The sequence below is a fragment of the Patagioenas fasciata genome, chromosome 9 (genome assembly GCF_037038585.1).
Source record: "Patagioenas fasciata isolate bPatFas1 chromosome 9, bPatFas1.hap1, whole genome shotgun sequence".
Taxonomy (NCBI): Eukaryota; Metazoa; Chordata; class Aves; order Columbiformes; family Columbidae; genus Patagioenas; species Patagioenas fasciata.
In genome coordinates, this window is record NC_092528.1 from 5,362,767 (window position 1) to 5,382,739 (window position 19,973).

Sequence of the window (19,973 nt, forward strand, 5' to 3'; positions counted from 1 at the left end):
CGGACCCAACGCCGCAGCCGTGGGCCCCTGTCAGATCCCATCACAGGTCGGTTCCCCAATAAGGTCCTCCTGGGGAGGAGAAAAGCACCAGGCACTGCCCAGAGCTGTTCCACCACCTTCTGCCGTGCCAGGGTCCCCAGCCCAAGGATGGATAAAGTCCTTGAAGACCGTCCATGTCCCTGTTCTCACCAGGAGACTGTTCATTGACAGCACGTGGCTGAAAAGCAGCCTGAGCCCACTGTGCCGGGCTGAGTCCGCCTGGCATGGACATCATGCTCATCGATGGGAGCTTTGGTAAGTTCCCAGATCCCCTTGCTTCTGGAGGGGACACACATTCTGTGTCCTGGGGTCTAGAAATGTCCCTACCATCCAGCCTTTTGGCCAAGGAACCACCCAAAGGTGGCTGTGTCCTCTTTGGTAAACCCGTTCTCCCCAGCAGCCCCAGTAGGACGTTTTCTCCCTCCCTGGGAGGACCCACGTGGGCCCTCGCAGCAGGAGATTTCCCCAAATCCATCATTTCCGCGAGCCCCCTGCTCGGGACAGTGCTGCCAGCTCCCAAAGCCACGCTTAACTTGACACATGTGTGCGGCCCTGGGAAACGCTCTGATTCTCATTTGTGCCGCTGTCCCCAGCGCCAACCTGCCGGGAGGCCGGGCCCTGCTGGCGGCCGCGCTCCGCTCCACGCCAGCCGCCCTCCCATCCACCGGCCGCTCCACCGCGGGGTCCCGGGGGGCGGCAGACATGGCGTGGGGTCCCAGCGCGATGGCTGCTCCCAGCTGGTGGCCGTGGGGAGCAGCACAAGGGGCCGAGATGGGATGGTTTGCACATCGCTCACCCCTCACTGTCACCACCAACTGCCACTGAGATTTGAGGGGTGGCTGTACCGGTGGGGATGGGGAGCCAGAGGTGCCTCGCATCTGCAGCTCTCTCTGGGACTAAGCTCCACTTAAGCTCTGCTTAAGCATCATCCTGGTAGAGCCCCAACAAGAGGCTTTGTGGGGAGAGGGAGCTCCGTGCAGCCCTACACGATGCAGAGCATCCCCAGAGACACGCAGCCGCCCTCCGGCCATCAGGGGTGTTTGACTCTGAGACAGGGGCACTGGTGCCTTTTGGGTGTCTCTGGGCTCCGGTGGCAGCTCCTCGCAGGATTTGGGAGCGAGGTGCAGGGCTGGGCTCCGCCATATGCCCGCGCCCCAGGGGTCCCCGCACGGTGGGTTTCGGTCCAGCAAGGGGTGCGGACAGCCCGGCAGCGGCTCTGGCTGTTCCCTGCTGATGAAACTCCCGGTTTGTGACACGATTTTCTGGCATTTTGTCTCAGCCATCCGCTTTCTGTTCTGGCGTTCGCCTTGTGGGAAGGTTTTGGGGGGGTGGGAACCCATTTCAATTGTTCGGGACATGGAAGTGACTTGTTTTGCAGCTGGAGAAGCCCCGCAGAGCTTGCTGTGCGCAGGGAGATTTTCCACTGCTGTCTCTCCTCGGGGGTTTCCGAACCGACGCTCAGCACGCTGGAGCCTCACTCGTGGCAGCCGCTGTGCATCCCCTGACCGAGGCCATTTCGGGGGAGAAAAATGCACCTTGTTGAGTCTTGGGGTTTGTTTTTTGGGCAGGGTGGAGCAGACCAGAGGGAACAGAGGATCCCCCAGTACAGGCTGGGATGGTGCTCCCGAAAGCCCAAGGCTTTTAGGAGCAGGAAGGTTCCCACCTTGGTCTCTCCAGGCAAGGGTGAATGTCCCACCTACTCCCACATGACGCTGGAAAAATGAATCACCAAAAATTAAAGGATAGAAAAAAATGTAAAAAAATCCCTCCCCAAAGCCGCCTTGCAGAGGGCTGGGCAAAAGATAAAAGCTCTCCAAAGAGCCGGGACTCCTCCTCTCCCACCACCAACTTCTCATTTAAATGCCTGCTCCCCGGCTGCAGCCGGCACTGCCTCCGCGGCCGCCCCACGGGACCCCCGCCCGCCCGCCGCCCCCGCCGTGCCCCCAGGGACAATGCCCACGCGTGGAGACAGCAGAGCCGGGGCTTAGCACCCCGAAGCGTTGAAGCAGCACCCAGCGTGGCCCGTCCCTGGGGGGTATCCCACCGACAGACTATGCCAGAGCCCCCAGGGGGGCTGAGCCGAGCGGCGCCTGCCCGGGCACGGAGGAGTGGACAGCGGGGGCATCCCGGTGGATGGACCCCCTGAGGCCGGCCCCCCGATGTCGGCTCCGCTGCTGCTCTGGCTTGTCCTCCTCCACGGGGCCACCGCCGGGGGCCTGGTCCGGGGGGGCAGGACCTGGCGGCACTGCACAGGTAGGAGCGCGGGCCGGCGGGGGGGCTGTGCCGGAGCGTGGCACCAGCGACGGCGTTGGGAAAGATGCCGAGCCCCGTGTGTGACGGGATGTCCCCGGAAGGCACGCTCCGTTTCGGGGGGCACGTGGCCACCGCGGGGAGCCCCAAGGTTCTGGTGGCCTGGGCCTCACTCAGGATGAGAGCACAGCGCGACGCCCTGCGATGCGTGGCGGGTGGGGCGGTGTCCGTGCACCCGCAGCCCCCGGCAGGGCACAGGAGCGGTGGCGCGGGGGCAGCTGCGCGCCCGGCTCTGCGGCACAAGCGCCGTCCCGAGCTCTGCTGGCGCCGGGGACCGGCATGTGGGGAGCGGAAGGGCTGGAAGGAGAAGTGGAGCAGAGCGGTGAACTCCTCGCGGGTCCCTGTGCTCCGCCGGGCACAACCTCCACCCTCCAGGCAGCAAAACCTCCCGGAAAATTCCACCCCCCAGCATCCCCCGCCGAGGAGCTGCAGCTCCCACGGGGAAGCGCCGAGAGCAGCCCAAGCCAGAAAGAATCCCCATCCCTGGGCTCTTCCCATCCCGTGGCTGTGCCATGAGGTCCCTGCGTGGACAGTGACACTTCAACCCCGATTTTGGGGTGCTTGGGCCCAGGCTCCTTATGCTTGGGGCTTGTCTGGGTTTGGTGGCACCTGTATTTACATTTTGTTACAGTCCGGACGGTGGTGAGAAGGAAAGCTGGGAGAGATCGGAGAGTTTATCCCCACCACCTCCTCCCCAAGGTGCTCTGGTCTCTGGGAACGTCCCCACTGTCCCCAAGCAGCCTCAGCTGAGGGGTCCTTTGGGTGTCGAGGCTCCAGTGTCAGCACATTTAACTGTCCCCGTGTCCCTCCTGGGCAGATTGGGACGCACAGCTTTGGGATTAGGGATTTGGGGCTGGTTTTAGGATTTGGTCCCTTCCCGGCTTGCAGCCTCCAGCCCCAGCTGAGCTCACCCCGGCTGCCTCCGGGGCCGCTGGGGCTCCTGAACCCCTCTGCAATTCCAAGCCTGGATACAACTTGTGCTTTTTGCTGAGAAAAACAGGAACCAGTCATTTAACTGTAGAATTTTGTTGGAGAGGGACTTTTTACAAGGGTCTGTAGCGATAAGACAACAGGTGATGGTTTTAAACTAAAGAAGGGAGATTCAAGCTGGACATGAGGAAGGAATTGTTGTCCCTGAGGGTGGTGAGAGCCTGGCCCAGGTTGGGCAGAGAGGTGGTGGATGAAGCATCCCTGGAGACATCCCAGGCCAGGCTGGACGGGGCTCTGAGCAACCTGAGCTGGTGAAGATGTCCCTGCTCATGGCAGGGGCGGCACTGGGGGAGATTTGAAGGTCCCTTTGACCCAAGCCCTTCTGTGATTCTATGATTCCCTGAGTCATGCATTTCTGAAATACGTCATTTCAGTTAAACCTTCCCCACCAAGGCTTTGCTTTAGGAGCAGCTTAAACCAGTGGCAGGGCGGGCAGGGGGGATGCAGAGGTGGCATGGTGGGAAGGACGTCGCCGTTCTCGCTGCTCCGGGCTGGCTGGAGCCACGTGAGCAGATTCCTCTTTGCGCTGCCCATCTGGGTTTGGGCTGACTGGGGGTGCCCAGGGGAAGGGCTCCCCTTTCCAGCTGGTTTGGATTCTGGCACACGCTGGTCCAGCTCCCAGCTCTCCCGCTGTGCGCCGGCAGCCGAGGTTTATTAGTACAAATAATAACTAAAAGCCACATCTCACTGGGAATGGGACAGAGTCAGGGGTTTTCAGTCTAGCCCAGTGCTGGTTCATCGTCTGGGCATCACCACTGAACCCCTTTGCCCTTCACTACCGACACTGCAATCCCACCAGGGAAGCATTCAAATATAAAAGCTGCGAGGATGCCAAGGCGAGACATCGGGGAAGCCCCCCCGCGGTGCCGCCCTCCCCGCGGCTGCCCAGACGCTGGAGCGATGGCAGCCCTGGCACGGTGATGTGGGGACCGCTTTGCCGTGCCTGTTCTTCACCCAGGCGATGCCCTCGAGCTGGGCACGTTGTTTTCTTCTCTGGGGAGAGGATAATTATTTAATTAGCGGTTTTGGTGCCTGCCAGGGGAGCGTGTGCTGGGTTGGGAAAGCTTGGACTGAGGCTGGAAGGGGGAAGTGCCGTGTCCCACCACCGTGGGGACAGGGACAGGTGGCCTCCCAGCGAGCAGGCACCAGCTCCCTGCCCGCTCCCCTGGCCCTGGTTGTGGTTGCTGGTGGATCCCGAGGAAGCCGGTGGCGGCCCGGCGTGGCAGAGCACCCCACAGCCAGGGGGGACAGGCTGGGATGGCCCCCGCCGTGACGTGCTCCGCTGTGTCTCGGCACAGACCTGCGCCCGCTGGACATCCTGGCAGAGGTGGTCCCCGCCGGCGGGCTGGCCCCGGCCCTCCGCGTGTTCGAGGCGCAGGGCGTGCGCGGGTTCCAGCTGGCGGCCTCGCAGCCCCGCGCCCTGGCCTTCCCCGCCTCCCGCCTCTTCATCCACTGCCACCGCTTCCCCGAGGAGTTCTCCATCATCGTCACCCTGCGGGTCCTCAGCGTCCCCGCCAAGGTAAGCGCCGCCGGCCGGGCACGGAGCGGGCGCAGCCCGGCCCCGCGGCGTGCGGCATGCCGAGTCCGTGTCCTCCCGCAGAGAAACGAGTACATCTTCACGCTCATGGCAGAGGAGAGCCCCAGGGTGCTGGTGGGGCTGCGCTACACCACCAACAAGCTCCACTTCATCTTCTGGAGCCACGAGCGCACTGGCAGCTGGCAGACTCGCGTCACCTTCCCCAACGTCTCCCTCTCCGACAACCAGTGGCACACGCTGGTCCTGGCTGTCTCCGGCCAATCCTTCTCGCTGACGGTGGACTGCAGCGTCCCCAAGGATGTGTAGGTTGGGGACAGCGGGGGGCTCGGGAAGTGCCAGCTCCCTGGCAGGATGATGCTCCTCCACCAGCATCTCCTCCAGCCACCAGCAGGCGCCATGAAATTGTCCTCTGCCTCTTCTCTGCCCGCACACAGGGTGACAGAGACGCCATTTCCAGCTTCTCTGTCGGTGAAGAGAGCCAGCTTCTACCTGGGAAACCGGAGGAGAAGGAAAGGCGCATTCACGGTAGGTGCCCCATGGCGTGGGGCTGTGTGGAGGCACTCGAGGCCCGCCATGGGGCTTGGGCCGCAGCGTGGTGCTGAAGGGAGTGGAGCATCTCCCGTGTGAGGAAAGGCTGAGGGAGCTGGGGCTCTGGAGCTGGAGAAGAGGAGACTGAGGGGGGACTCATTCCTGGGGATCAATATGGAAAGGGGCAGTGTCAGGAGGATGGAGCCAGGCTCTTCTGGGTGACAACCAGTGACAGGACAAGGGGCAATGGGTGCAGACTGGAACACAGGAGGTTCTATTTAGGTACAAGAAGAAACTTGTTCGGGTGAGGGTGTCAGAGCCTGGGCCAGGCTGCCCAGGGAGGTTGTGGAGTCTCCTTCTCTGCAGACATTCAAACCCGCCTGGACACCTTCCTGTGGAACCTCAGCTGGGTGTTCCTGCTCCATGGGGGGATTGCACTGGATGAGCTTTACAGGTCCCTTCCAACCCCTGACATTCTGGGATTCTGTGGGGAGCAGAGGTGGCCGTGGGTGCCGCTGCCAGGCTCAGTTCCCATCCGGCTCTGGGCGTGCAAGGGGCAGCGCTGGTGACTGGTGCTTTGCAGGACAAATGTGTTTTGAAGAGGACGCTGTCAGCAATGTGGTGGCAGAAAGCCAGTTGATGGCACGGTCTCACAGATATAAAACTTGGGGCAGTGCCTGCTCTGGCCAGCAGTGGAAAGTGGAGGCGGTGAAAGCCGTCTGCAGCTAACAAGCCCCTTGCCCATATTCGCCTCGCACCAGCTGTTAAATTGCCGGGGATGGAGATTTTGGCAGGCTGAGCATGTAATGAGGATCTGATAAGCACGTGTGAATCCTACGGAGGCTTCCACAGCCCAGGGCGGAGGGCAGTGAGCAGGAGTCAGGAGGGAAATCCAGAGCGTAAATCACCTGCATTTTCCATTTCTTGTTCTTACTGGACTTACATGCTGCTGCTCCCGCTTTCCCAGGGCTTGCTGAGACAGCTTGTCCTGCTGCCAGGAGCCGATGCCACCCCTCGGATATGCACCGCCTTGAACTTGAAAGTAGCGACGCTCTCTGTCCCCGCTGTCCTCCAGGATGTCCCTGTGAAGCCAGCGAGCAACGAGGTGCTGAAATACCCCTACGGTCAGTAAGTCCTGGCAGCACGGGCTCAGCTGCTGCCTCCTGCTTTCAATGGGGAGAGCTCTTTGCATGGGGCAGGAACAGAGGGGTGTCCCCATGTTGGGGGGAACCCTGTCCAAAACCCCCATGGAGAGCCGGGGTGCCCCTGCGCCCAGGTGTCAGCCGCAGGGTTTGCCCCGATGGCGCCTCCCTGGCTCGGTGCTGGTTTGCTGTGTCCCCTGTTCCCTGTCATCAGGATGGGAGCAGGATGTCCAGCCCTCTCTGTGTGCACAGGGATGGGCCTTGCTGCTCCTCCACCATGTGTCCTTGCTCCTCTCCATGCCCAGAGAGCGACACGACGGTGACCCTGGGCTCCCGTCCCCCCTGCACCAAGCGGGAGAAGGCGCAGTTGTGGTTCAACGCCTCCCGGCGAGGGCTCTACCTCTGCAACGGCAGCGCCTGGGTGTCCATGCTGGAAGGTATTGGGGTGTGATGCGCTCTCGGGGATCCTGAGAGGATCTTACGGCAGAGGAGGAGCAGAGATTTGCCCTTGACAGCACCTTCGGGGTGGGAACTGAGTCAGGCAACAGGAGAATGAGGGCGCTGGGGTGTCCCCCTGCCTCCCGCTTGCCTGGCCGGGCTTTGCTTTGCTCTCAGTGCCCGCATTGGCGCTTCCTGTGCAGCTCTGTGATCCAGCTCCTCGATCACTCATCTTGTCCACCCACCTCATCCGTGCTGTCCATCCCTCATGGGACTTCTCTGGTCAGGAACGAGCTCCCGGTCTGTCCAAGCAGGACGGCTCAGCCCACAGAGCCCTGTCTGGGTGCTGGGGGGGTCCCTGCCTCAGGGTCCCTACAGTACAGGGGCTCCTGGTGCTGACACATTTGTAGGATGGACAAGAAGGAGCAGAAAGACACATCAGCTGCCAAAGATAAGCAAGGGAGTGATGGGAGGCAGGTCCCCATGTCATCCCAGCTCTGGTGGCCTTTGTGCAGAAAGTAGCGAGGCAACATTGGAGCAACGAGGTGGCAAAGCAGCTGGAGCCTGTAGGGATGGACATTATTGGATGATTAAATGATTTCACTCACTGTTGCTCTCCCACTTTTTCTAAGCGGTCTGCCCAGGACCCCTGGTTAAGATGTGGAGGATGGGGCATGGCCGTAACCGAGCTGTCCCTCCCTTCTCTCCCGGGGTTTTTCTTTTCCTGGCACCCACATGGTGGGTTTGGATGAGCCATTTTGCTCCTCGCAGGAGCTGGCAGTGTCTGGAGTCCCTCCCCATCTTTCCCCACCTCTGGAAGTCATGAGGATTGGCACCGAGTCCTTGTTTCCCCAAGAAGACCTTGTCCTAGGATCTTACCCCTTGGTGCCACCAACACTGGCCCTTTTTGTAGCTCTTCTCCTGCCATTTGTCCCTTTCAGTGCCCACTCATCTGCCATTGGCACCAGCTTTAGCTTTTCTAATTTCTAGTATTAATTGTGTCCGAGTCTTCTCCAGCTTCTCCCAGAGCTCATGCTGACTCCAGACTGAGGAAACACCTGCTGCCCCTGGGGACAGGTCAATCCAGCTGGTCTGGGTGGCACAGGCCCTTTTGCTGTAGGTCTCCTCCTCCTTGTTCTTTTTAGGATAAATATATCAACCCAAAAACTCCATGTCGTGCTGTTCTTCCCCGCTCCCAGAGCAGACAGCCCGGCAGGATGTTTTGCAGCCCTGTGCTCTGCTGAAGAGCAGTTGGGGTGGATGGGGCTGGATGTGCCGCCCAACGAGACCAAGTCAAGCCTTCTACCACCTCCTTGGGTTCTGACCCTTCACCACCAGCAGCACCAGAACCTTCATTCCCCCCATCAAGCTCCACACAGCTGTGGAACCAGCTGTGCTGTGCAGCCTCTCCAGGGAGAGTCATCTGGTTTTAACCTCGCCCCTCTGTCTTTGTGGTCCTCCAGTCAAACCAAGGCTGGACTACGTGGAGGAGTACCAGAACCTGGTGACCAACTCTGAGACGATGGGGGTTGAGGTCTTCACCATCCCAAAGGTGGGACTGTTCGCAGCCACTGCCAACCGGTACACCCCCCCAGGATCGGCTGTCTATAAGTGGACTGATGGGAAGTTTGTGCCCTACCAGAACATCCCCACCTACCAAGCTCAGTCCTGGAAGTATTTCACCATAGGAAAGAAGGTGAGTCTGCCCGGAGGGTTATTTCAATGCCTTCATATTTCAGTATATTAAACTGCAATTGCCCAACACTGGCTTCTCCTCTGAAGCCCTGAGTCCTGGGCAGGGTTTAGGGGGTGAATCTTTCTCCTGTCTTTGATGTGGTCACGCTGATACACGTGTTCAGCCAGTGAGGGTCTGTCCTGGGGCTGATCTGTGGGCAACCCTCACTGTTTTACTGTATGTGCCATGACACAGGTACATCCCCCCAGGCCATTTCCGGCAAAGATGCTCACAGCGGAGGTAATCCTGTGTCCGGAGTGCTCAGATCTCTTCTCTGGGGATCTCCAGGGTGGCTGTGAGCTCAGCCTCCAAAGCTGGAGCCACATCCTCCCATGTTTGGGTTCATTTCTAGCAGGCTCTACCTGTTTCTGCCTTAGATGTAGTGAGTGCCGGTGTCAAAATGTCTTTCATGTGTGGACGTGCATCGTGCAGGGCTGCGGTCCAACCTGCTCTGGACATGCAGCCCCCTCCCTGACACAGGCTGACCCCCCCAGGGAAGCAGATTTTACTGCGGTTCCCAGCAGACGCCATGAGAAGGTCTCCCCTCAGCCTCCTTTTCTCCAGGCTAACCACCCCCCCGGTCACTCAGCTGCTTCTCATCAGACTTGTTCTCCATCTTGTTTATCTGCTGATGGGAACCAATTTGAGACTCCCCAGTGTTAGGCTGGACCCACAACACCCCCATCATGGCTATGGGGGCAGAGAAGTGCACCAGGTGGGGGTCCCCATGGTTCCTGCATGGCGAAGCACCCTTGTTGGTGCTCATGAAGGTTCACGTGCTCTGTGTTTGGCTTCAGGTCTTCACTAAGGAAAACTAACTCAGACTTTCTAGGCAGGATGGCCTCTCTCCTGCCCAGCTTGGGACGGGTTTTCTAATTTGGGCTGGCCTTGGTGCTCCAGCATGGCTGGGGACAGAGGCAGGTTCAGCTGCCCGTGCTCAGCACATTTCTGCATGGAGCTGATGAGCTCCGCTGCACCCGCAGCGGCACAGACCTCTCCAGTTCGCCTGGATTCCTGGCACACATTGCAGGGGGGATGCACCTCTGGAGGTGTCAGCACCTCATTGCTGCACCAGGACCTGCTGCTGCTCTGCTGGGATGGGCTGATGGGCAATGCTGGGGTCCTGTCAATGGAGGGCAGGGGACCACAGGGGACTGCAGCCTGCTGAGCTGCAGGGTTGGATTCAGGCTTTCTCTTCCCTCTGAAGCTGCATTTCTGGAGATGCCCTGAAGGGACCCCCTGGACTAGGGCTTGCTCCCTGGGGATGCCCCTTCACTGGGGGGACGTGTGGATCCAGCACAGCCCCGCAGAGGCTGGAAGGTCTCTTCTTGGGGTGGCTGAGCCCCAGGCTGTGCTGGCAGGGTCCTGCGCTGGGCAGGAGGCAGGAGACCGGAGACCACCCCCACTGACTGTTTTCTGCCTTTGGGCTGCATCCCTGTGCCCCAAACTGGGGCACAACCTCTGCCACTCCACACGAAACACTCCGGAGTGACAGAGCCAGCACATCACCCCGTGTGCTCCCGTGAGCTTGGATGCTCCCACCTTGTGCAAGCCGACCTCTGCCGCTGCACGCGTGTCCCTGATGCTTGCAGCGGGGTTTTGTTGCTCTGGAAAATGTTTTGTCTCAGGGTGTTGCTACCATTATAGTTATCATTATCGTCATATCTGCAGTTTTTTCTTCTGAACAACCTTTCCTTAATGGGGAAGGAGATCGGATGCTCCCGCCTCGTGCAAGCCGACCTCTGCCGCTGCACGCGTGTCCCTGATGCTCACAGGGGGGTTTTGTTGCTCTGGAAAATGTTTTGTCTCAGAGAGTTGTTATCATTGTTGTTATCATTATTATATCTGCAGTTTCTTTCTTCTGAACAACCTTTCCTTAATGAGGAAGGTTTGGTAGCTTGGACGTCCCTCCCTCCCTACTGTGTTGGTCCCGCTGTCCCCACGGCTCAGCCTGGCTCTCCCTTCCTGCCGTTACAAGGCTGCGGCTGTGAGTTTTGTCCTTGTCCCAGCTCTGCTACCAGGCACAAAGACCCCCATGGGCCGCCGAGTCCCTGTCTCCGTTTTGGGTGCACTGTGTTGCTTGAAGGCTGCTCAGGGACCCCGGCCAGCTAGGGCCATCGTGCCCCACACCAGCCACCTTGCTCCCTGGTCCCACATCCCCCATCCATCCCATCTCCACCCTGCTCGTGCTTGTCCGCGCCCCTTCGAGAGCAGCAAACCGAGATGTCCTGGCTTGTTGTTTTTCAGATCTTCCTAGCAGTGGCTAATTTTGAGCAGAATGACAGAGGTCAGGAGTTCTCTGTAATATACAAGTGGAGCCGCAGGAAAGAGAAATTCGTCACGTACCAGAGGATCACCACGCACAGCGCTAGGGACTGGGAGGCATTTGTCATCGAGGGAGAGGCTTTCCTCGCCGTGGTCAACCACCGACAAGGTACCCAGCTCTTATATTCCCTACCAGCCCAGGGCAGGTGGCCCTGGGTGACGCCGGGGACCACAGTACCCTACCGCAGGCACTCTGCTCGAGAGCATCCTCTTGTTGCCATGGAAACCCTGCAGCTCCTTGTGCATCTTCTACCAGAGTGCGGGGCAAAGCCAGGGAGTCAGCGCACACAGCTCGGAGCACCATGTCCCTCAGCAAGCCTGAATCCTTGCAGACCCCCTCATTTGGGGAGAGAAAAGCACTCTGGGAAGTGGCTGACACAGTCCCCCTCTGGGTTTCTTCCTGCACCATGATCCAGCCTTGTGCCCTCCCAGACCATGGGTTGTTCTGGATTGGGGTGTGCAGCCCTCTGCATGGGATCCATACCACAGCCCCGGTTCTCCAGGATGCTCGGGGTGTTCAGATACTGGGCTGTTGGGACTGTTCCCAGCCCTCGGGGTGGCTCCTGCAGCGTCGGCTCCTCTGGCACCAGGCTAAAAGCTGGTGACAGGTCACTTGGGCACCAGCTGCCTGTGAGCTGGGCTAGAAACTCCCGGCATCACCTGTTAGACCCCTCCAGGGCCAGTTTGGACAAGACTGTTCCCATGGCAGTGGCAGCAGAAGAGTGATTCAGGGGCCATGCACATCGTTCAGGGTTTGAGACCATCATGGCCAAGCCAAACCGCGGATGTTCCCCTTAGCAGGTGGTGGAGGGTCAGTCCCTGAGGAGATGCCGCTTATTTGTGTGGCCCTGTCCCACACACCCAGTGCTCCCTGCAGCTCTTCTTACCAAAGTCTCTTTCGTTGCAATAAAGATTGCCCGTAAACCTGTTGACACGTGGTCCTCCTCAGCCACCAGAAACAACAGTGGGGCCGAGCTGAGCGCAGCAGCACAGATGAAGGGACCTCTGTAGATCCCCAGTGCAACCCCTGCTCACGCAGGGTCACAGAGCAGATCACACAGGTGGGTCCAGGTGGGTTTGAATGTCTCAGAGAAGGAGACTCCACACCCGCTCTGGGCAGCCTGGGCCAGGCTCTGGCACCTCCCACCAAAGAAGTTTCTGCTCATGTTCGGATGGAGCCTCCTGTGTTTCAGTCTGTGCCCGTTGCCCCTCACCCTGGCGTTGGGCGCCACTGAACAGGGTCTGGTCCATCCTCTGACACCCACCCTGAGCTATTGATCCATTGATCAGATCCCTCTCAGCTTTTCTTCTCCAGCTCAACAGCCCCAGCTCTCTCAGCCTTTCCTCACCAGAAAGATGCTGAAAGATGCTCCAGACCCCTCGTCATCTTTGGAGCTCTCCACTGGACTCTCTCCAGTAATTTATTCTCCCAAACTGGGGAACTCGGAACTAGACACAGTTCTCCAGGTGTGGTCTCAGAGATGTTTATCTAGAGTCCAGGAGCTGGCTGGAGCAGGTGCTCTGGTGCTGGTGGGCTCAGCGTGGGACAGGCTCTGGGCTGTGGTGTCCCCTTCCTCGCTCTGGAGTTGGTGCTGTGGCAGGGAGGTCCCTGGCCAGCTCCGGCACTCAGGAGCTGACCACAGGGACTTAGCAAAGGAGCACTGAAGAACATCAGTAAGATGCTGTTCCAACTGTGCCACCCTCCCAAATGTGTGAAGGGTGACGGCAGCCACATGATGTTGGTACCTTAGGGACTTGACTGAGCAGAGCTTGGCCACCCTGAGACTGCGGCACAGTGCCTGTGGTGTGACACTGTGCCAGGGGCTGCTGTGACACCACCGCGTGCTTGGGGACAAGCTGCCAGCGTGCTCAAGGGAGATGGAGGTTCTGGGTAGGGATGGAGGCTCTAGCACCGTTTTGGCTACTTCTTGGGGAGCAGTTGGTCACTAGCAAACAGCCTTGCAACCTACTGGCAAATGGTTGCGTAGCTGAAGCTGTTTCTGGGTCTTGTTTCTTACAGGAGCCATGCATTCCTTTTCCACACAGTACACACCTGTCTGTCTGTCTGTCTCCCCCAGGGAACAACCACAACATAGACAGTGTGATATACAGGTGGAACCCCAGGACAGGCTTGTTTGAAACCAACCAGACCATCCCTACCTCTGGAGCCTATGACTGGGAGTTTTTCACCATCGGGCCGTATTCCTTCCTGGCTGTGGCTAACACATTCAATGGCACGTCCACTAAGATCTACTCGCACATCTACATCTGGCTTAGTGGCTCATTCCAGCTCTTCCAGTCTATCCTGGTAAGGTTGGGCCACTGGTCAAATCTTCTCCTCAGTCCCACCTCTGGGTTTAGACAAGCCAGGAAATAATTACAGAAACAGATTCTCTTCGGTCCTCTGGAAAGCTGGTGATAATTTCCCACTGATTGTTCTCTAGGGATTGATCAAACAAGGTTTGTTTTTAATTTGGAGAGCTTTAGGAGAGGGTAGCTTCCCTGCTGCACCTCTAGCAGGTCTCCCCCACACCTTGCAGCACCCTTGGCTTGTGAAGGCTTGTCCACATCCAGCTTCTCATGTGGCTTCCTTCCCCATAGACTTTTGGTGCTGCTGACTGGGAGGTCTTTCGTATCGGGGACAGAGTCTTCCTGGCGGTTGCAAACAGCCACAGCTATGACAGTGGGATGCCGGCACCCTCCAACTTTTACGCCATCAACTCCTCCATCTATGAGCTGAACATCACTGCCCAGATGTTTGTCAAATTCCAGGACGTTCTCACCTACAGGTACCTGTGCAAAGAGTTGGGTGCTCCTCAGCCCACGTCCTTCCCCTGAGCACCCTGTGGGTCTCCAGGAGGGTTCCTGCAGGCTTGCACACAGCTGGGGACCCAGACTGGTGGGGAGGATGATGGGTGACAGGTCCTTGGCACTGAATCCCAGCAGGAGCTACGAGGACACCCTGAATTTATGAACAAGGGTGGACAATCTGGGAAGAGCAGGGTTTTGTGTGTATCACCAGGGTGGCAGGGATTGGTGTGGGGTGGGCTCAGCCCTGTGGACACTCAACCCCTTCCTCTGCTGGCCGTGGAGGGGCCACCTTCACCTCCCCCTCTGCTTGCTTCATCCCCCAGTGCCCTGGACTGGGAGTTCTTCTCGGTGGGAGATGACTCTTTTCTGGTGGTAGCAAACTCCTTCGATGGCCTCACCTTTGCCGTTAACAGTATTATCTACAGGTACTGCTGCGGGAGGAGGGTGTGGTTGGGTGGTTGTTTCCAGCATGAACAACCTTGACAGGAACCCGGTGCGGGGGCAACCTCTGTGGGTGCTGATGTATCTCCCCAGGGAGGACAGATCGGGCTGCTCCCTGTTTCTGGAGGGGTTTCTGGGCAGGAGTCATAGAATTGTTTTGGTTGGAAAAGCCCCTCGAGATCATCAAGTCCAACCATTCCCCCACCCCTGGCACTGCCCCATGTCCCGAGAACCTCATGTCCGTCTGTCCAACCCTCCAGGGATGGTGACTCCAGCACTGCCCTGGGCAGCCTGTTCCAATGCCCCACAGCCCTTTGGGGAAGAAATTGTTCCCCAGATCCAACCTCAACCTCCCCTGGCGCAACTTGAGGCCGTTTCCTCTGCTCCTGGCGCTTGTTCCTGGGGAGCAGAGCCCGACCCCCCTGGCTCCAAGCTCCTTTCAGGCAGTTCAGAGATCAGAAGGTCTCCCCTCAGCTCCTGTTCTCCAGCTGAACCCCCCAGGTCCCTCAGCTGCTTCCATCACACTTGTGCTCCAGCCCCTCACCAGTATCCTGGATGAGAAGCCCCAGTGAGGGACACCCCATCCTGGCCCATGGTGGGGAGGTGGGAGATGCCAGCCCCACGGCTCGGCTCTCCTTATGCCCCAGAACTCACTGCCCTCCCATGCAGGTGGCAAGGCTATGAAGGCTTCGTAGCAGCTCACCACCTCCCCACCGTCGGCTGCAGAGACTGGGAGGCATTTCACACCGCCGAGGGCTCCTACCTCCTCTACTCCAGTGCCAAGGAGCCGCTTTCCAAGGTGCTCAAGCTGAAAACCACCTGAGGTGACTGAGACACGCTCGGCTCATCACCGGGAACGGGGTGTGCTGCACGTCAGGGTGAAGATGGACCACAGAGCCCAGGGATGGCTGTGGCATCAGCCCTGCGGCTGGCTGGTTGTGTGCGCCGTGGGACAGGGAGGAGGAGGAGGAGGGGAGCTCCGTGGGTCCCTGCAGCCCTGTCCAGGGCTGGCAGAGGGACTGTGAGCCTGCTTTTGTGCTCTTTTCTCCTGCTGTGCTCTGAGTCATGTCCTACCCAGGCTACCTGGAGCCCAGGTACTTCCCCATGCTCACCAGGACCCCTGGTAGTCTGCAGCCAGGAGGGACCCAGAGCAGCCATTGTTGTGGCCAAAACTTGCACACAGCCAGGGGAGCAACGAGAGTGAGCAGAGCGTGTGCTGCCGGGGTGGGTGCATGGTGGGGGGGAGGAAATGGCACGTGAGAAATTGGGGAAAAAGGTGGCTTTGGGCTCAGCTCTGGCTGCCCAGCACCTGGGGCCATGATGCTACTGAGGACCCACCTGGTTTGACATTGCACACCACGCTTTGTGTGCATCTTCGGTGGCCTTGCCACCCCACCCCAGAGCCATCGGTTCCTGCCCACCCTCCCGCTCCGCCATGGCTGGTTTTGGTCATCCTCTCCGAGTGACGTGTGCATATTGTACAAACTGTGAGTGTGCACAGGCACTGATGTTGGTTCTTGCACATCTTTGCATGAGGTCAGCGACTCCCCAGCAAGCCTGCTGTGCACTGGGACCAATCCAGCTACCATAGGCATGGGAAATACTCAAACTGCTCTAGGTGAAACCGTGGCCTCTTTTCCTTGCCTTGGTCTGGGAGACGCTTTTGCTTAACCAGAGCTGTAATAAACTGTGTGCACCCAGCCTTCATCCCAAGCTGCAGGTACCTGAGCTGCTCTGCTCGGAGCAGAGGCTTCCGCTCAACAAGCCAGCCCCGAGCAAGACGGGCACATGTCACTGGCCACAGGTGGTCCGTGACGACAAGGTGGCCCTGAGCACAATGGGGTGCCGGGGGGAGGGTGCCCATCTGCCTCCCCCTGCCAGGGACTCTCTGTCTGTCCCAACTGGTCCAGGGCGTTGCTCAGCCTTCCCCAGCCCTGAGTGCTCTGCTGGGGTTGCTGAGCCCACAGGAGGTGCCAGCCGCCCAAAAATGGGCTGGGGAGGTCATGGCCAGAGCCTCCCTGAGGTCCAGGCCCCACTCCTCCCCCAGCCCAGCCACAGCTGCAGCTGGTTCTGCTGGGAAGGACCATTTCTTGCTTGCACAACTTGATTTGCTTCCACCGTGCTGAGCCATGAGCTGTATTTCTAATTCAGCCCCAAGAAAGGGCAAGATAAGGCGAGTTGTACCAGACGAGATGCAGAGGCATCGTTTGGCCAGCTGGCCCCTGCGTGAGGGAGGCTGCGGGGCGGCTGGAGGGGATGTAACCTAACAGGAATCAAACTGGAACATTGAATTTAGGCTTGTCTGCTGTGGGAGAGATTGAATTAGGACAAGCACAAACCCATCAAGCACCACCGCCCACCCTGGACGCCCGACTCTCAATGCAGCACAAACCCCGAGGGCTTTTCCTTCATCCGGAGCTTTATTGAGAAACCAAAGGTTCAGGAGCTCAGCCCAGGGGTGCTGGTGGCAGGCAGAGGCTGCCGCGATGCTGCAGGGGGCTGGGGCTGATGTCTTGCTCCCAGCAAGGCCAGTTCCTCCCTGGAGCCAGGACGGGGTGACCCCACTGCACAGAACCACCATCCCTCTGCACCCCCTGCTCCAGGGACCTCCCAGCCCCACAGGAGCCACCCCCCATCCATGTCCCCCCAAGGGCTTGTTCTCTCCAAACCACATGGACCGCGAGCAGGTGCCTGGGGCTGCTTTCCCTGCGAGCCCCAGCTCTGGCAGGGGAGAAGGGGTCTGGGGAGGGGGATTCGTCCCCGGAGCCATAGGCAGGTCTGGGTAATGTGTCCCCAGCGTCCCCTTGTCATTTGCTCACACTTGGTCCAGCATCACTGGGAAGGGGTGAAGTCCTCCCCATGTTGAAGATGTCCCTGCTCATGTCAGGGGGCTGGACTAGAGGACCCTTAAAGGTCCCTTCCAAGCCAAACTACTCGGTGATTCTAAGTCAGCAGCACTCCTTTGTGGGGCTGGAGCAAGCACTGGAAAGTCCCCCAGAGAAGGTTTGAAGGCCACCATGTTGTCACTGGCTCCCTGCAAAGGAGCTGAGAAGGGGACAGCCCCATCTTGGGCTACAGGGCAGTGCTGGTGGTCTCTGCGTGGCCCTGGGGGCTCGGCAGGGACTTCAGGTAGTCCACATGCTTGCAGGTGTCATCTCGGTTGTGCCGGACATAGCAGATCACGTAGACAATGACCATGGCGAACCAGCCAAACATGGTGATGAACATGGCCACGTCCGTGGTCCTCTGACGCACACTGCAGAAGTTGACTCCGGCATCCAGGACCTGGAGCAGCGGTTTGCCCACGTACTCCTGGCGCGGGGCCGTGTGGCAGGTGATGTCCTGGACGGAGTCGGGGTCCAGGCGCGCCTCCCACAACACCTCCTGCAAGGCGCACTCGCAGTGCCAGGGGTTGTTGGCCAGCCGGAGCTTGGCGTTGAGCGCCAGCAAGGCCTCCTTGGGGATGCTGCGGATACGGTTGCTGGAGAGGTCGAGGGTCCGCAGCCCAGCAGCCACCCCCTTGAAAGCTGCCCTGTCGATCTTCTCAATGGCGTTCCTGGAGAGATCGAGTTCCTCCAGGTGGGAGAGGTGCCGGAAGGCGTTGCTGGGGATTCTGGTGATGCTGTTCGCGTCCAGCTTGAGGAACACCGCGTCTCTGGGGATGTCCTTGGGGATCTCCTCCAAGTGCCGGGAGCTGCAGAGCACGGCCTTCGCCCCTGCCCGCTCTGTGCACTGGCAGCTGGGGGGGCAGGAGCTGCCCCAGGGGACGCAGAGCAGGAGGCAGAAGAAAGCCTGGGCGACACCGGCTGCCGGCGTGGTGCTGAGGCTCATCTTGCAGCCGGCCAGCTCGGCGTGGCTGCCGGCCGCTCCACGACGGCTGCCGCAGCCCCTGGGCGGCAGGGCGGCTCCGCTGTGACCCTGCCAAGGCTCTCGCATCGCTGGAGGAAAGCGGCGGGTGGAGGGGATGTGACATGGCATTATTTCCTGGACCACAACTTCTGTGTAAAGTGCCCCGGCAAAGCCGGGAGAGGCCAAGCACAGAAAACAGGGGTGAAATGACACTGGCTACCAAATTTTCCAAGACAGCTCAATTTGGGTTAGGGTTAATTACACCTGGATATAGAGCTGCAGAGATTAAAACCCCTTCCCCCTCGCCTCCATCTCAGCACAGATCACCCAGGTGGGCAAAGGGTGCTGCAGGGTGGGGGTGTTCAGGTAGAATCACAGAATCCCAGAATGCCAGGGACTGGAAGGGACCTGTAAAGCTCATCCAGTGCAATCCCCCCATGGAGCAGGAACACCCAGCTGAGGTTCCACAGGAAGGTGTCCAGGCGGGTTTGAATGTCTGCAGAGGAGGAGATGCAAGAGAAGGAGATGGGCACAGCCCAGGAGCCTCTGCCCTGGGTTGCTGCTGATTTCCACGTGAGATGCGGGGATTTGCTGCGGGAGAACAGCAGCAGTAAATTCTTATCTCACCAACCCCAAGTGTTAAAAAAAAATGATGAGTCAGACTCCCTGGATCATCAGACTGGCTTAATCACCGCCGGGTTTTTAAATAACAAGATGTGGAGTTCTTTTACTTTCCCCATCTGGTCCGTGAGCTGATACATGTTATGTTTCCAAGGGGGTTGGACGTGACTTTTTTTTGAAGTAAACAAAGAGTATGGCTTAATGGCCTGACTCTGGGATCTGGAGCTTAAGAGATGAGCCACTGAGCATCACAGTAAGGGAGGTGATCTGGGGACCCCAAAAGGCACCCCTGCCCTGCTGGGGATGAGGCAGGAGGTGAATGAAGCAGCTGGGACCTTCTTTCCTCTGCCCTTTGGTGCTACTCACACCCCTGCTGCTGTATTGGTCAGGTTGGGGGGGAAGAGGTCCCCATGGAAGGGACAGCTGAGGGGTGGGACCCTGGTAGGCCCAGGGAGCCTTTCACCTAGGAATTAAATTGTCTGTTAGGAGACCAGCTGGGCACTGAAGTCGTTATCCCTCTGGTACAAACATCTTTCTGATAATGGCATTCCCCTGGTAACAGCATCTTTTAAGCACCAGCATCCCTCAGGCACAAGCATCCTTAGGGTACCACTCAAGGGATGTTCATACCTGGGGGGTGCTGCCGTGGACCTGCCCAGGGCTATCGGACTCTGCAGTGACTCTTCCAGGGGAGATGGAGCCGCGCTGCCTGGACGTCCCTCCGGCCCCACGGATCCTCCCGGGTTCTGCCAGCCCGGTCTCTCGGCGGGGAGCAAGGATGCACTTTGCCACGGCGCTTCCCACCGCCTGCCCCAGCCTCCCCCCCGGCCCTGGAAGGGCTCCGAGGGGCAACGGCCGCCCAGCCGGACCCCGGCGTGCGCGGGGGCGGATGCCCAGCCCCGAATCCCGGGGAGCCGGGACCCCGTCGGGCTCCGCGCAGCACAACCGCCCCCCGCCGCCCGCCAAGCCCCGGGGTCCCTTACCGGCTGCGGCTCCGGCTGTGGTGCGCGGCGGCTCGGCCGCGCTCGGGCTCCGCCGCGGCCCCACCTGTTGCTGCGGCTGCTGCCGGCGGGGCCCGGGCCGGGGCGGCACCGGGCGGGGCCGGGGCGGGGCGGGGGTCGGAGGTGCCCGGTGACACGGGCAGCGCTGGAGCGGGGCGGGGGCAGCGCGGCCCCGGCTGCTGCCGCCGGAGCGCTCCTGTGCTGTA

The 19,973-nt window shown here is 59.7% G+C and overlaps 2 protein-coding genes across 2 annotated transcripts; one reads left to right on the forward strand and one right to left on the reverse strand.

Annotated features, from left to right (window-relative positions):
- The first annotated feature begins 1,923 nt into the window (after positions 1-1,923).
- Positions 1,924-15,980, forward strand: TSPEAR (thrombospondin type laminin G domain and EAR repeats). Its single transcript, XM_065844772.2, has 12 exons — positions 1,924-2,292; positions 4,638-4,858; positions 4,940-5,178; positions 5,311-5,401; positions 6,372-6,528; positions 6,852-6,983; positions 8,448-8,680; positions 10,967-11,153; positions 13,123-13,352; positions 13,646-13,833; positions 14,179-14,280; positions 14,966-15,980. Exons 1-12 carry the CDS (start codon positions 2,199-2,201, stop codon positions 15,117-15,119), a joined length of 2,028 nt encoding a protein of 675 aa, XP_065700844.1. The 5' UTR covers positions 1,924-2,198; the 3' UTR covers positions 15,120-15,980.
- Positions 15,981-16,697: 717 nt separating this feature from the next.
- LRRC3 (leucine rich repeat containing 3) lies at positions 16,698-19,851 on the reverse strand. Its single transcript, XM_065844773.2, has 3 exons — positions 19,750-19,851; positions 19,397-19,525; positions 16,698-18,234 (listed from the first exon to the last, which is right to left on the reverse strand). The coding sequence occupies exon 3, from the start codon at positions 18,230-18,232 to the stop codon at positions 17,369-17,371; it is 864 nt and encodes a 287-aa protein (XP_065700845.1). The 5' UTR covers positions 18,233-18,234; positions 19,397-19,525; positions 19,750-19,851; the 3' UTR covers positions 16,698-17,368.
- Positions 19,852-19,973: the final 122 nt, after the last annotated feature.

Coding starts and splice junctions, on each gene's coding strand:
- TSPEAR (XM_065844772.2), top strand. CDS start 2,199: ATGTCGGCTCCGCTGCTGCTCTGGCTTGTCCTCCTCCACGGGGCCACC. Junction 4,859..4,939: donor TCCTCAGCGTCCCCGCCAAG/GTAAGCGCCGCC, acceptor GTCCTCCCGCAG/AGAAACGAGTACATCTTCAC. Junction 5,402..6,371: donor GAAGGAAAGGCGCATTCACG/GTAGGTGCCCCA, acceptor CCGCTTTCCCAG/GGCTTGCTGAGACAGCTTGT.
- LRRC3 (XM_065844773.2), bottom strand. CDS start 18,232: ATGCGAGAGCCTTGGCAGGGTCACAGCGGAGCCGCCCTGCCGCCCAGG.